Genomic DNA, 16,565 nt, shown 5'->3' with positions numbered 1-16,565 from the left:
ACAACAATAATCAGTATTTTGGGGTTTTATAAAATGGGCACCTTTATTTGAATAAAATCGCCTAACGGCAGCCAATAATACGATAAAGAATGATGCCGACAGGAGAGACCTTTTGGAAAATAATGAGGTCGAATGAATAAATACATTACAAATAAAAGAAAAAGGTGTTTTTAAAACCCATAAAAATACGTTTCACTTACCTATTCCAGCACCTTCAATAGTACAACTATTCCAGCACCTTCAATAGTACAACTAATCCAGCACCAGAAACAGAAACAGCGTCACTGAAGAGCATCATCATGAAATCAGCGGGTTATATTTTGCAAATTCATTTAGTCGAGCCACGAGAGGTTGATAACTGTCGATCTTGAGTCCAACAGGTGATCCAAGACCATGGTGAATCACAAAAAGAGACCGTAAATTATTCTTCTTGGGCTGAAGGATTTTGTGGAGATTTATCCAATTAGCCCTAATTCATCACTTCACCTTTCGAGCAATTTTCCCAACCAAAAAAGCGACTCATGACATTTGGCAAATATTATAAAATGTATTATTCATATTTTCTTTTATTTTCACCTCGCTTCCAAAAATAAGAAAAAAGGTAGGGTTCTCATTATAATCTATGCATACAAATGTTCTTGTATTACCTAATAATTACGTGTATGGCAATGATTTGTTACCGTTTCAGTGCTTCAAATTAAATTCGGCCATGCGAATTATTACCATCGATGGCAATCTTCGTGTTATTACTTGACAAAATGTAGTGGTTTTGTTTCCACTGGGTTATACTATATAAACAGATGGTTCTAAATGTAAGTTAATACTTGTTCTCTCTAATTCATTGGCCCGTGAATGTAAAATAGGTCCATACCAGTTTCAATGCTAAGTTGTTATTGAGAATATGCTCTAGAGTTAAACAATTTAATTGGGGTCAATACAAGTTAGCCCCACTTTTTCCATTTAAAAACCTACACTGTTCCTCTGTCATTTCACCATCAAATGCACTATCTTTTTATGGCAGACATCTGGAACTCCTAGGACATGGAATCCATTTCACAAACACACACAACCTTGACAATGCTTCCTTCATTTTTTTCCCCACGCTCCATATCATTTTCACTTCTTCAAACAATTATCTTCATGTGATTTTTTTTTTAAATGGGTATTGCAACTTACTGTTTTCTTAACTTCCCTTTATATATGTTGTGGAATAAACGAAACTGTCCCCACTATTCCAAGTTGTACTCACTTGGCAGTTTGTGTTACCTCTCTCGTGTCTTTCATCCCTCGTTATCAAATTAGCTTTTCTTGCTCGTAATGTAATTTATACGGTTATCATTAGGGTTCATATTTCCCTGTCTCTGTATTACACTGTTTTTAATTTTGTATGCGTTTTGTATATTTAGCTGGGTTTGAACAAGATGAGCGATGCATATGTCTTCTGGGCTGGGGCATTGTTGTCTAGCGTGTGGGGTTGGCAGCTGAAACAACAGGGTTTCTCTGTATTTCATACAAGTAACCTACAGTGGATTAGAACTTGTGGTTTGAGCAAGGTCAGTGTTAGGGTATTGAGTTTTGCTCCAATTATGATCTTTCTATCTTGTTATACTTTTCATTGTCTCCATGCTCTTTCCATTATTTCTTCTTCTGTGTGGTATCATAGTAGTATGAATGTGGACTACTCCAAAACTGGTGTTAAATGTTTCATGTGGTGTTGTTTCGATTAGTGTTTGTCAGGGTTGTTTTTACTTTGACCCACTGAGCTCAATTCTAGTTTTATTGTTTCTCCTTTGAGCTACATATCAGGAAGAGTGCATTTGTCTTCAAATTCATCACATACTTTCAGGTTTCATTTCTTTGTTTATGAACAAATGTTATTAATTTCAGGACTTCAGATCTTAGTCAAAGTAAAGATACACTTTATCTTAGTATGGGTCAAGTTGGTTGTTGACAGGGCTGTGTAGGTTCAGGTCTGCAATATCTCTTAATGGTATCAGGGTTGCAGTCATTGGGTCTGTTGTTAATGCCAACAGCAGTCATCATTACCCTTTGTATGGCAGGTGGGGATGGAGGGATCTTAGCTATGCTTGTATAGAAATATTACAGGAACAGATGGTAGTGCAAGAGAGGGACTTTGGTTTTGAGAAAGTCATTACTGTTCCCTCCTTGTTTCTGATAGGTTATCATACTACCTATGCCACATTCAGGTTTGCTAGGGATGGCTTCCCAGCCGAGTTAGGTTTAGGGAGGTTTTACTTAAGGTATACTTCCTAACTTTTTCACCTTGTAGAGTGCCTAGTGGATCCTGAATAGGGCTGCAAAGTCATGCAGGCTGCTGCCGAATTGTGCAGCTCCTTTGTCACACAGGGCCTACACCATGTGCCATATATTGTAACTAAAGGCTTCCAGATATAACCATCCTGGGGCCTCCATTATGCACCACTGATGGAGGATTTTTGGTTGCTAGTTGAAAAAATTAAGTTATTGTTAGTAGAAGAGAAAACTGGCAGTGACTGTATGTTGTCAGTCTTGGTTGCTTCCTCAATCTTGGCATCAACTTCTGAATAGTAATCCAGCCCAGGGCCACAACTTGGAGGTGGTGAGGCAAAATTAGGTTTTCCTTTAGCCTGCTTTAAGATCTTGTTTTCCTCTTTTAGGTAGGGCAAGACTACCATGAAAGTAATTTTAAATTTGTGTGGGATTATTTCAGTGTAGGCACTGAAGAGGAGAAAGAGGAGGAGGAGGAGAAATATTTACTCTTCCTAGTGATGGGACGAGTACTCAGAATCGGAATCGAGAATAAAAAATATCGGGACTTTTTCTGGTATCGGAATTGGAATCGGAAAATTTTAATTGAATTTCCGATTCTGAAAACGATTCTTTGGAATTCGTATGTATGCAACTTAAAATCTTATTACAGGTAATAATAAAAAATAAATATTTTGTTTGACGACTTTAAAGTATCAGTATAAACTATAGATCTTAATATCCAAAATATCATTATTTCTAAAGAAGAAGTTGAGAATGTTTAGAGAAGAAAGAAATTGCAACGCTAAATGGTTGTGATAGAATGAATAAGAACAACATGAGTTTGATACTTGACTAACAGACTTCAGCCTCATGTAGAGTTGCCAACTTGGCTGTTGTCCCACTGAATTTTTTTTTTTTATTATTTCTTAGCTACCTTTGTAATTTTAACGTGATGCAAGAGGATTAGTTTATAAGAACTATAACATGTAAGAAATATCTATACAACATTTACCACTTCCTTTGCCAAAAAATAAATACATAAATTTTTATAATTTTGGCTGTTGGTGGCTCCTCATCTCATCCTAACTGGCAATCCCTCTCAGTAGCAAGTGACAAATGTTCTGTGCAAGCTCTATGACTGACGGGTGTTTTTTACAGTTGTTATTGCTAACAGGTAAGTTTTAGCACTTATTACATTTTGCAATACCAGAAACCATCTTTCAGGATACATCTTTCAGCCAAACTGTTCTATTAAGAAAAGTATGGCTCTTGTTCGTAATCAGAAAAAGTATTGTTCTTGTTCATAATCATACATACATACATACATATACCAAGGCTTTTTCCCCCTTCCAAGGGAGGTAGCCAAAAAGGGAAAGGCATAAAAACACTCCCACCCATTTCACCCCCAAATACACTCCACACCCCTCCCACCCTTCCTCTCATCTGAGCACCTCCTGGATGACGGGTCATCCCTGCACCCCGCCCACCGCCCTGGGTCAGAAGCAGTGTCGCAAGACACAGTACATCCACAGCAAGGCCGCTTCATTCAATCGGCGACCCCCCCTCTCCGTCCCCCTTTGCATATAAGGAGAGGACGGGGAGAAATCCCTTCGGGCTGCGTCAAAATTTACTCACACATACTACCCCCCCCCCCCCCCCCCCGCCCATTCCTCCTCATGCAATCCCAACATCATCCATATACAACCATTCTCCACTCACCTCTGTCTTCCGTCCTCTCCCTTCCTTCCTCAACAGACATTCCCCTCTTCCCCAAAGCCCCCTTCACCCCATCCATCCACCTCATCCTAGGACGTCCCCTCATGTTCACTCCCTCCACATCTGCCTTCCATACCTCTTTTACTAGTCTTTCTTCACTCATTCTTTCCATGTGTCCAAACCATCCTAATATTCTTTCATCAACCCTCTCTCCCAACTCCTTTTTCACCCCTGTTCTCCTCCTCACCTCCTCATTTCTCACTCTATCTAGCCTAGTAACCCCCGCCATACTTCTCAGACACCTCATCTCAAACACATTCAAACTCCTTCTCTCTTCTTCTCTTATGTTCCACGTTTCTGCCCCATACAGTGCTGTTGGCACAATCACTCCTTCATACAGTCTCCTCTTCGCATCCATTCCCAAATGTCTATTTCTCATTACACTCTTTAAACCACCAAGGCATTTACTCGCTTCTCTCAATCTACATTCTACCTCCACCTTCACTCCACCTTTTCCTGCTACACTTTAGAGCCATGACATTTTAGTGAATAAGTGAAGGCGGGTTTGTCCGTATTGCTAGATATTTGGAATACTGTAGTTCCGTGTTGATTGTACGAATTTATTAAATAATAGAGAAACGACTGCCTCTCTTATCATAACACACATTAAAGTCATTTCTCATTTTTTTGATATGGGAGAAGAAAAGGGACCATTTGATGGGCTGGGTTCAACACTGACAGCATGGAAAACCTCTTTCATTGCTAGATTTTACAGACTATTCTTAGAAAGTAACTACCAAGGAATGTCTAATGAAGAGGCTATTGCAGTTTAGTTGACCAAAGAAAGTCAAAATATTTGTACTATTTTTAATATTGTTGTAATTAATTGACAACAAAAGCGAACGTTAGAGAACTTACCTGGTTGAGTTCTCTAACCAATCGTCGGAACTGAATTGTATTCTTAAGGCTTTGATGTAATAGTAGAAAATCTCTTGCTGAGGTTTGATTGTCCTTCTGGTACCAGAGTTGAAGCTTGTCTGGCGTTCAGTTGACAAAACTTACTCTCATTCGGCTGGAATTCTTACAATGTAAGCCTTCAAAACGGCTTCGAAGCCACGGGACAACTGATACTTTAAGTAAGTTCTCAAGTTCCCGATTTGTTAATCAAAATGACAACATAGGCTTAAAAAAATTATAAAGAGGGAGGGGAGTTTAATAATATATTAATTAAAATTACGATAGTGTGGTACGAAGTTACAGGAAAGGTTCCCGATTCAAAAATTAAACAAGCTTTCCGGAAATTGTTGTAGCTCAAGTAAACAATGCCATTCCCGTAACAACAATTACCACACTATAACTGAAGGAAATTTTGACGCCTCTCCTGAAATACCACAAGGCATAGACTCATTTGATGTGTCTGAAGAGAAAAGTGATAATGAAAGTGACTTTACAAATGCTTGTCTGAATTAAAGACAAAGGGGCAAGAAAAAATGGAGCTAACGCCTAACAAAGGATGTGATAATGCAATTAGCGAAACTAGGAACAAAAGAATTTTAATAGAACATGAAATGTCCAAATATATATTTTTTGAAGAATATAGAAAATGATGAGAATCCTTTGCAGTGGTGGAGATTAAATAAAATTTTATTTCCTATCATGGCATTTTTTGGCAGGAAATATTTGTCTGCACCTCCCTCTTCTGTTGAAAGCGAAAGATTATTTAGTGTTGGAAGGACTATTTACTCGCCGAAAAGAAATCGACTGAAAGGTGAAACCAGTGAGATGCTAATGTTCTTACATTACCATCTAAGAATATTGGGACTTGGATATGAATAAGTACCTTCAAGGAATTTACTTAAATATTTTTTCTAAACTTTTACCCTTTTCATTTCATTTAATAAGAAACTTTTTTCTTTTTTGCTATAACAAAACCATTTATGTTCCTTCTGAATGCATAATCAATAAAAGTACTTTGTCCAAAAAGTATTTGTATCTTAAACCAGCTTCGGAGTCTGAAAATAATCATGAATTCATTGCAGGTATCAGAATCGGGACTCGTATCAGAATCGGAATTTTAATTTTAATGAAGTATCGGGACTCGTATTGGAATCGTTATAAAATTTTGTATCGTCCTGTCACTACTCTTCACCATCAATTTCAACAGTTTGCATTGTCAAATCCACAAGAGTTGTAAGTCTTCAATATATGCAGTACTACCTCTCATTAACGGACTAAAAGGGGGGGGTAACAGTGTCCGTTGATATGAATAATCCGTTGATTTGGAGTGGTTTTTGGGTGGCATTGTGATTGCATGCACTAAACAACAGCACCAAAAACACCGTAAACACAGCGAAAACACCGCAAAAACAGCTAATTAACATCCGTTAATGAGAGGTAGTACTGTACTTCCATTGATGCTTTGCTGTATTGCAATCTAAACTTCTCTAAAAAAAATTATTTCCCCCCTTCCCCCACCAACTGGTTACACCTTACAAATAGGGGGGTAATAATTCACAAAACATCATTATGAAACCACATTGTTTTCAGAACAATCATTACACCACAATTGCATTTTTGTAAAATATGACACTTGGTCGAGGAATGTGTCAATAATGTGCGAGTCTGTGCTCACCAATAGCTAAGTAGGCTTACTAGGAAAGATGAAGTACTTGTTAACATATTAACATACACAAAGCAGAGAATATCCTTTGTTACTTAAGGTAGCTAATACATTTTGGGGTCTCACATTTGTATGCACCAAAGGGTAAGCCATGGGAATGAATGAGACAATTGTTTATAACATGGCACTTCACTGGACAGGATATATTATCTATGGTATTGACAAAAGAGTAGCTTGAATACTTATCTTTTTACCATGTTCTTAACTAATCCAATTAGCTGAAATGAAATGGATTAAATCTTTCATATTTTTTTCTTCTCATCACCTTAATCTCAAGTTATCATGTGCAGTAGATCTTAACAGAAAATAACAGGTGATTTTCAAATTCAAGTACACCCATTTCCATTTATTTCTGCCACATTCAGTTGTATGTTTATTAAATTCATTGTCCTACACTCACTCCACACAACTTAAATTTCTTCACTGAGTGACCTAAGGGTTGAACTGGCTATGTCCAGCTTCCTGGGGACTGTGAATCTCCTGCAAGAAAGAACCAGAGCAGCAGAATGAGTAACTGATTTGTTAAGCTCATAATAATTTACTTGCTTTTAATTTTTGGCTCCATAGACTAACTACATTACAAACATCTAGTTTGGCTTTAGTATAATGCCAACATTTTATAAACCCCAATAAGAAAAAAGAAAAAGAAGAAAAAAAAGTTTGATTATAGCTATTTACATTTGTCATATAAATTATATAAAAAGCAAGCAAGTTGAACATTCTAATGTGATGGTAAGATAAACTTAATATCCCACTATTGGAGAAAAGAAAATGGTTCTAAGATATATTGTGATAACTATCTGTGATCCTCTTTATGCTGAAGAGGATCACAAATAGTGATAGCAATATACATATCTTCAAACTACTTCAGTTTCTCTGAAAGTGGGATATTTAGTTTATACAAAGAGGTAAAGTAAGTAAATCAATGATTTTGGTCAGGTACTAGGTTAAGCTCCTTTAGCTTACCTGTTTCAGTTTGCAGGAGAGCAAGCTCCTCTGAGACATCCCTTGATACATATTGATTTGTATGATGGCACTTTAAAATCCCTATCCCATATATATAATATTTCCACCATCCAATTGTAAGACAATTTCCTTTACTTTCATGCAATGATTACAAGTCAACAGAAAGTCACTTTTGAAAATCTTTAAGGCAAGTGAATGATAAGGAGTCTATGTATTTATGTGATTCAGTGAGGTAACCTTTAAAAAAAAAAAGTATATATACATATATGTTGACCATTATGAAATGCTGTATTTTTCAGACATATTCTACCACTGTTGTGTTAATAACTATTCTAAAGTTCTGTGACTGTACTAATGCTATGTAGACTTATTAAGCAAAGTGGCGAAGACAAAAGAGAAAAAGCATTCCAATGGATCAAGACCTTAAATTATAGCATCTTTTAGGTGATGGGGAATGCCAGGAAGCTTATACTACTGCAGAGGGGATCTATGGAACTTCCCTTTAGTTTTTCTTGAAAACATCTACCCAATTACATATACAAAATGTGTTGTTTTATGAAATGTACAAACAAGTTATCTAATAAACCAAGTAATTCATGTACATGTACGATACACTATCTTTGGTAAACCAGTCTTATATCATAAAATTATTCCTTCATTACAACTACACCTGCTGGCTGAGCAGGTTAGGGCGTCGTTACTTGCAGCAGAGGTAGAGATGATGACGATTCAAATCCTGCTCAGGGCAAGTTGAACTAAGGGCATGGTTAATTAAATTCCACACTACAAAGTCCACTGTAAGGGGCACCATCCTAGCCTCCCCATTGGGGGGGGGGGGGGGTTTGTGACATTAAACCAAATCATCATCATCATCACAACTACAAGCAAGATATCAAAACTGTCCTACTCAAAACTGATCTGGGATCTAAACACTTGGTGATGCTGTGCTGTATAAATATGGTTATCAATGATCTTTGTTCATTGGATAATCTAATTACTGTATTTGGGGCTAACAAATCCACGTAATCATAACCACCTACACAAAGGCATGAGAATGTGCACTTGAGAGGTCGTGTTTGTTAGACATTTCATAAAGGGTGAAGATTAAGTCTACCTAGCTATTGCCTACTGGAAACAATGATAATTAATAAGTGAAAAATAAATAAGAACTGAATTAAAGGATAGGTCTTTACTTTCCACCACCCCCCTCCCTTCAGGAAACTACAACTATTATGTGAGAAAACTATCTTGATTCTAGAAGGAAGAATGAAAAAAAAAGAGTAAGAAAATAAGAGAAAAAGAAAGAAAAATTATATATTTATACATTTTTTCTGGGTCCTGATCCCTATATTCATATACGCACCATATTTTCCACAAAACAAAACTTACCATAAATATATATATATATATATATACATACATGTACCAAAAGCCCCCCTTACAAGGGAGGTAGCCAAAAAACAAAGGCATAAAATATATATGCAACATTTACAAATGAAATCTAAGAAATCTACTATGTATTGTGCCCCCGAGCTGAAGATACAACCATCAGTTGACAATGAAGAAATTTTCCAATACTTAATAAAATCATGAAAATTAGGGCAACAAAATTTACATCAGAAATATTCAAGTTCATTCACATATAGCATTAACAAGAACAAGACAACTACGCTTTATAAAATCGATATCAAATAACAGGACACTCTTAATTGTAATCACATAAAAAATATTCCTTCTCATAGATCTATTCCATCTTAATCTTATAAATGGAATTTTCATCCTGCCCCCTTGGTCAACAATTGAGCAAGACAATCCTTATTCAAACATCACATTTGGCTTCTGCAGGAACATCACTCTTCTTTAAAAGACAGGAATCTTATCCCTTGGTGTATACATCAAGTCGTCATCCAGGGTAAGTAGCAACTGGCAAAGAAATCAAAAATATTGATTAGGATATCAATGAATGGTTATAGTAAATCTTCACTCAAATCTTATCAGATATTTCTTTAATGCAAAACCAACATCTGTTATTAACCACTTCAGTACGAATCAAATTCTCGCGCGCAGCATCAGCTGCTATATGTACGCTGCATCACACTACTCGCATTATAAAATATAAAGTTACTGCTGTATTACTCATTCTCTTTTACTGAGTAATAATAAACACAGAAAATGTGATCAAACCAGTTCATAGAATCTGGGAATAACTCATGTACAACCACAAAAATATAATCAAGACGCTGGCATCCTCGTGTACCCACTTGTGCCTCATGACACCTACATAGGTGTCATCATACCACAGTGGTAGTAATGATTTTTCCTCTCTTAATTTCTACAATGGTCACTCTAGCATCTGCATCTTACTCAAATCTATCTATATGCCAAGGGCTTTTTCCCCTTTATAAGGAAGGCAGCAATGTCAAAAGCAAAGTACCCACTCCCACCCATTTCACTCCCATCCACCACCCTTTCTTCCTTCTCATCTTAGGTCATCCCTGTACCCTGACCACTGCCCTGGTTCAAAAGCAATGAAGCAAGACAAAGTACATTCACAGCAAGACCACTTCATTTAACTGGCGACCCTGTCTCTCCATCCCCTTATCCAGAAAAAAGAGAAGATGGTGAGAAATCCCTTCCAGCTGCACCGATATATCATTCATACATAACTCCCTACCCTCCCATCCCTTCCCTTCCTTGGATCACAGTATCATTTATACACAACCATTCTCCACTTATCCCTATACCCTCCTTCTCCCTTCCTTCCCCTCTTGCTCAATGCCCCTTACACTCCATCCATCCACCTCATCCTTGGTTGTCCCTTCAAGTTCACTCCATCCACCTCTACCTTCCACACCTTTTACTAATATTTCTTCACTCATTCTTTCCATGTGTCCAAACTATGCCTTTACTTTTTAATCACCCCTATCTACCATCTCCTTTTCCACCCCAGTTCTCCTCACCTCATTTCTCACTGGCCAACCTTGTAACCCCTACCATACTTCAAGACATTTCATCTCAAACACATTTAAACTGTCTGTCTTAAATTCCAAATCCCTGCTCCATATCTGTTGGCACAATCACTTCTTCATAAACTCTTTGCATCCATTCCCAAATTCCTATTTCTCATGACACTTTTTAATACCCCAAGGCCCTTATTTGCTTCTCTCAGTCTCCAATTCACTTCCACTGCCACATGTGACCCCAAATACCTAAAGCTATTAATTTCCTCCAGCTTCTATCCTTTAAGATTTACTTCCAATTTGATGCCATCCTCTCCCTTGTACATCTCATCACCTTACTTCTATCTACATTTACCTTCAACTTTCTCCTATTGCATACCTTCCCAAACATCATCACTAACTCCCATAATAATCCCTCCTTTGACCCTACCACAAGTGCAGTGCCATCAGCAAACAACTACTGGCTCACCTCTCACTTTTCTCCATTTTCATTAACCATCTCCTGTCTCCTACCCATTACCCTCACACCACCCCATCCATGTACACATTGAACAGCCATGGTGACATGACACATCCCTGTCACAGTCACACCTTTACCTCACTCAAATCAATCTGGATAAATTCTTTACAATTCCTATCACATAATACATACATACATATACCTCTTACACGGGAGGTAGCCAAAAGACAAAGGCATGGAAACCACTCCCACCCATTCCACCCCCTACATACTCCACTCCCCTCTACCTTCCCTCTTATCATGGCACCTCGTGGATGACAGGTCATCCCTGCATCTTGTCCACTGCCCTGGGTCAGAAGCAGTGTTGCAAGACAGCACATCCACAGCAAGGCTGGTTCATTAATTTGGTGACCACCCTCTCTGTCCCCTCATGCAGAAAAGGAGAAGATGGGGAGAAATCCCTTAAGGCTGTGTCAATTTATTTCTCATACATACTCCCTCACCCCACCATCCCCCACCCACTCACCCTCATGCATCATCCATACACAACCCTTCTCCATTCGCCCCTATCTTCTGTCCTCTCCTGTTCTTCCTCAACAGACATTCCCCTCTTTCCCAATGCCCCTTTTACCCCATCCATCCATCTCATCCTAGGTCATCCCCTCATGTTCACTCCTTCCACCTCTCCCTTCCACACCTCTTTTACTAATCTTTCTTCACTCATTTTTTTTACAAAGGATTACAAAGGCGGAGCATGCCGACAGGAGACCTTTTGGTCCATATCTAGGTCGGATGCAAAAAAAAATCATAATAATAATAAAATAATAAATAAAAACTATAATAATGTAAATAACAAATAAAATACATAAATAAATGCATAGGTATAGTTAAATAATAAACAAACAGGTAAATAGTAAATAATGATAAATTGACATATAACTAATAATAAATGAAAATCAGACAAATGATACATACATACATACATATACCAAGGCTCCTTCCCCCTTACAAGGGAGGTAGCCAAAAAGGGAAAGGCATATAAACACTCCCACCCATTTCATCCCTAAATACACTCCACACCCCTCCCACTCATCTGAGCACCTCCTGGATGACGGGTCATCCCTGCACCCTGCCCACCGCCCTGGGTCAGAAGCAGTGTCGCAAGACACAGCACATCCACAGCAAGGCCGCTTCATTTAATCGGCGACCCCCCCTCTCCGTCCCCCTCTGCATATAAGGCGAGGACGGGGAGAAATCCCTTCGGGCTGCGTCAAAATTTACTCACACATACTACCCCGGCCCCCACCCCCCCGCCTATTCCTCCTCATGCAGTCACAACATCATCCATATACAACCATTCTCCACTCACCTCTGTCTTCCGTCCTCTCCCTTCCTTCCTCAACAGACATTCCCCTCTTCCCCAAAGCCCCCTTCACCCCATCCATCCACCTCATCCTAGGACGTCCCCTCATGTTCACTCCCTCCACATCTGCCTTCCATACCTCTTTTACTAGTCTTTCTTCACTCATTCTTTCCATGTGTCCAAACCATCCTAATATTCTTTCATCAACCCTATCTCCCAAATCCTTTTTCACCCCTGTTCTTCTCCTCACCTCCTCATTTCTCACTCTATCCAGCCTAGTAACCCCCACCATACTTCTCAGACACCTCATCTCAAACACATTCAAACTCCTTCTCTCTTCTTCTCTTATATTCCACAAAAACAAATAATATAAAATAAATTATAATCATTACAGCATCTTGCTTAGGTGTTTATCTAAATGATTCTTAAAGCTTCAAACTGAACTACATTGCACTACCTGTGCAGGAAGTTTATTCCATTCATTAACTACATGGTTGGCAAAGTCGTTTCTACCTACTTCCAAACTGAATCTATTTCCGGATAGTTTGAGACCATTGTTTCTTGTCTGATTCTCATTCAATGTGAAAATTTTGTCACTTTTGATGTTGTCAATTCCCTTTAAAATCTTAAAGACCTGTATCAAGTCACCTCTGAATCTACGCTTTTTTAGGGAAAACAGATTCATATGTTTTAGTCGATTTTTGTATGATTTATTTTTTATATTTGGAATCAGTTTTGTGGCTCGCCGTTGTACTTTTTCCAGTCTGTCAATGTCTTTAATGAGATTCAGTGACCATACGGAAACAGCACATTCCAAATGTGGACGAACTAACAATTTATATAGCTTGTTAATGAGTGATGGTCTTTTGAAATCAAAAGATCGTGCAATCAGTCCTAGAATCTCATTTGTTTTCTCTGAGGCTGAAATACACTGCTTGGATGATTTGAGGTTGTTACTGATAATTACGCTGAGATCTTTTTCTATCCACTTTTGTTAACGAATTTCCAAATAACTTGTAATCGTATTTACTGTTCTTTTTACCTATGTGCATTACCTTGTGTTAAATTTCATTAGCCACTTTTCAGACCATTGCTGTAATTTATCTAAATCTTCTTGAATATCTAATTGGTTAAAGTGATCATTTGCCATTCCGCACAGTTTTGTATCATCAGGAAATTTTGAAAACGGTAGATTTTAGTCCATGGTCTATATCATTTATATATACTATGAATAGAAGTGGTCCAAGAATAGAACCCTGAGGAACTCCACTTGTAATATTTTTCCATTTAAAACAACTCTCTGTTTTCCACCATTCAACCAATTACTAGTCCAATCTAATAGGCTACCACTTATTCCGTGTAAAGCTAATTTAGTAAGTAGTCTTTCGTGTGGGACGGTATCAAAAGCTTTTGCAAAGTCTAGATATATTAAATCTATATTGTTTCTTTTGTCATAATTCGAGATAACTGTGTTGTAGAATTCGAGTAAGTCCTCAAGAACGTTTCCATCTGAAACCATGCTGGCTATCATTTATCAAACGGTTACTTTCTAAATGATTTTTCCTAGGATTGAAGTCAAACTTATAGGCCTATAGTTATTTGGCTTCTTTTTGTCACCTTTTTTGAATATGGGAGTAATGTTAGCTAGCTTCCATTCTCTTGGGACATCTCTGGATATGATGGATTTCTTGAAAATAATTTCTAATGGAACAACAATCTCATTTTTCATTTCCTTTAAGATTCTTGGATGCCAACCGTCAGGCCCTGGTGTTTTATTAACTTTGAGTTTATCTATACACCTTTTAATTTTTTTTTTGTTATATTTACCGTAGTAAGTTTACCCTAGACTTTTCACAAGTTTCAGTTTGGAATTCACTTTGAGGTGTTTCGTTTACGAATAGCGAGCTAAAATAATTGTTTAAGATATTACACATTCCTTCATTTGAATATTGAAGTTGACCGTCAGCAGATAATAGCGAACCAATGTGATTCCTAACAACCTTTTTATCTCTAATGTAACTATAGAATTCTTTGGGATTCTCTTTGGATTTATCAGCGATGTTCATTTCGTATTGTCGTTTTCTTTTTCTTATACAGTAGTCTTTTTTAAATCTCTCTGTATTGATACATAACTTTCATAGTCATTAGATGCACCCGAGCACTTATATTTCTTATAAGCCTGTCTCTTTTTAGCAATACTTATTTCAGTTTCTTTGTCGAGCCACTTTGGGCGAACTTGATTTGGGGGACGTCTGTCCTTAAAAGGAATGTAAGTTTGAATCATCTTAGTGAGCGTATTTTGAAATATTTTCCACATCTGATCTACAGGTCTTTCGTTTAATTTTGCCTCCCAATCTGTAAGCTGAAGCTCCTGACGTAGTCCTATGAACTGAGCTTTACTGAAATCGGGTATTTCAGAAACACAAGTATCTATTCTAAAATTGTTTAGGAGTTTGAATCTAACTAAGTTGTGATCGCTATTTGCAACGGATTCACCGACTTCTACATCAGTTACCATGCTTTCGCGGCTAGTGATCAATAGATCGAGTAAGTTTCCATATGTTGTGGGCTCTTTTACATGCTGAATTAAGTAATTGTCACCAAGAAAATCAATCAAGCGACTACCTATATGGCCATGTTCAAGGGTCATCCAATCAATGTCAGTAAAATTGAAATCACCCATTATCAATAAATTCCGGTTGTAGAAACTAGAGAGTTCTTGAAATAACAGTTTGTCATCTGCTAATGATAATGTCTTTGGCCTATATTCATTTTTTTTCCATTTGTTTGGGTTAACTCAACCCACAACTATCATATGCATCCTGTTTCACTTTCTCTAAAACACAAGCATGAACATTGTTTTTAACGTACAACAGAACACCCCAACCTTTGTTGTGGTTTCTATCCTGATGAAAGTGTTTAAATCCTGCAATATTAAATTCAGCTTTGAACTCTGTATCATTTAACCATGTGTCAGTTATTCCTATCATGTCGAGATTTTCGGTTTTGACATACGCCTTTATTTCTTGAAATTTGTTCCTAATAGTACAAGCATTAAAGTACATGGTTTTAAGAAACTCGTTATTATTTCTTTTTGACACATTTTGAGTTTCAATATCATGTCTTACATTATCATTTTGTGTCCAAACCATCCTAATACTCTTTCATCAGCCCTATCTCCCAACTCCATTTCCACCCCTGTTCTCCTCCTCACCTCCTCATTTCTTACTTTATCTAGCCTAGTAACACCCCTATCATACCTCTCAGGTATTTCATCTCAAACACATTCAAACTCTCCTCTCTTATGTTCCATGTTTGTGCCCCACACAGTGCTGTCAGCACAATCACTCTTTCATATAATGTCCTCTTAGCATCCATTCCTAGATGTCTATTTCTAATTACACTTTTTAATCCACCAAGGCATTTACTTGCTTCTCTCAATCTACATTCTACCTCCACCCCCACTCCTCCCTTTTCTGCCACATTTGTACCCAAGTATCTAAAACTATCTACTTCCTCCAATCTCTCTCCCTTAATACTCACTGCTGTCTGCTCCCACTTTCTACCCTTGTACATCTTGTCACCTTACTTTTGCCCACATTTATCTTCAACTTCCTTCTTTCACACACCTTCCCAAACTTTGTCACCAACTTCCTCAATCCCTCCTCCGATCCTGCTACAACTGCAGTGTCATCAGCAAACAACAGCTGGCTTATCTTCCACTTTTCTCCATTTTCTTTAGCCATCTCCAATCACTGACTCGCTACCCTTGCATTCACCTCTCGCACCACCCCATCCATGTAAAGATTGAACAACCAGGGCGACATAACGCATCCCTGATGAAGTCTCACCTTTACCTCAAACCATTCTCTCCATTTCTAATTCTAACACAAGCTCTACTACTCTCGTAAAAACTCTTGACTGCTCTTAACAGCTTTCCTCCTATCCCATATATCTGCAAAACCTCCCACAGTGCCTTCCTGTCTACCATGTCATAAGCCTTTTCCAGATCCATAAAAGCCAAAAAAAAAAACATCCTTACCTTTTCCTATAGCTTTCTCACATATCTGTCTTACCACAAAAATCTGATCTACACAATCCCTACCTGTACTAAACCCACACTGTTCCTCACCAATTACTCCCTCTGTTCCTCTCCTAATCCTCTCAATC

The 16,565-nt window shown here is 37.8% G+C and overlaps 1 protein-coding gene across 5 annotated transcripts in view; it reads right to left on the bottom strand.

Annotated features, from left to right (window-relative positions):
• Window positions 1-6,487: 6,487 nt before the first annotated feature.
• The window catches only part of LOC143028640 (SID1 transmembrane family member 1-like), a 78,128-nt gene continuing 68,050 nt past the window's right edge, over window positions 6,488-16,565 (bottom strand). For all 5 annotated transcript variants that reach the window (XR_012966750.1, XM_076191058.1, XM_076191056.1 and 2 more), the window contains one exon: window positions 6,488-9,535. Coding sequence is in view for 4 of the 5 variants with exons in the window: in XM_076191058.1 (XP_076047173.1) it covers window positions 9,473-9,535 (63 nt within the window). In the remaining variant the exon portion in view is untranslated. The remainder of the gene's footprint in view (window positions 9,536-16,565) is intronic.

This window comes from Oratosquilla oratoria, chromosome 9, assembly GCF_046742065.1.
Source record: "Oratosquilla oratoria isolate Oo_2021 chromosome 9, ASM4674206v1, whole genome shotgun sequence".
In the NCBI taxonomy this organism is placed as follows: domain Eukaryota; kingdom Metazoa; phylum Arthropoda; class Malacostraca; order Stomatopoda; family Squillidae; genus Oratosquilla; species Oratosquilla oratoria.
Note: the sequence above shows the minus strand (reverse complement) of the source record. Positions and strands in the feature narration are given on the sequence as shown.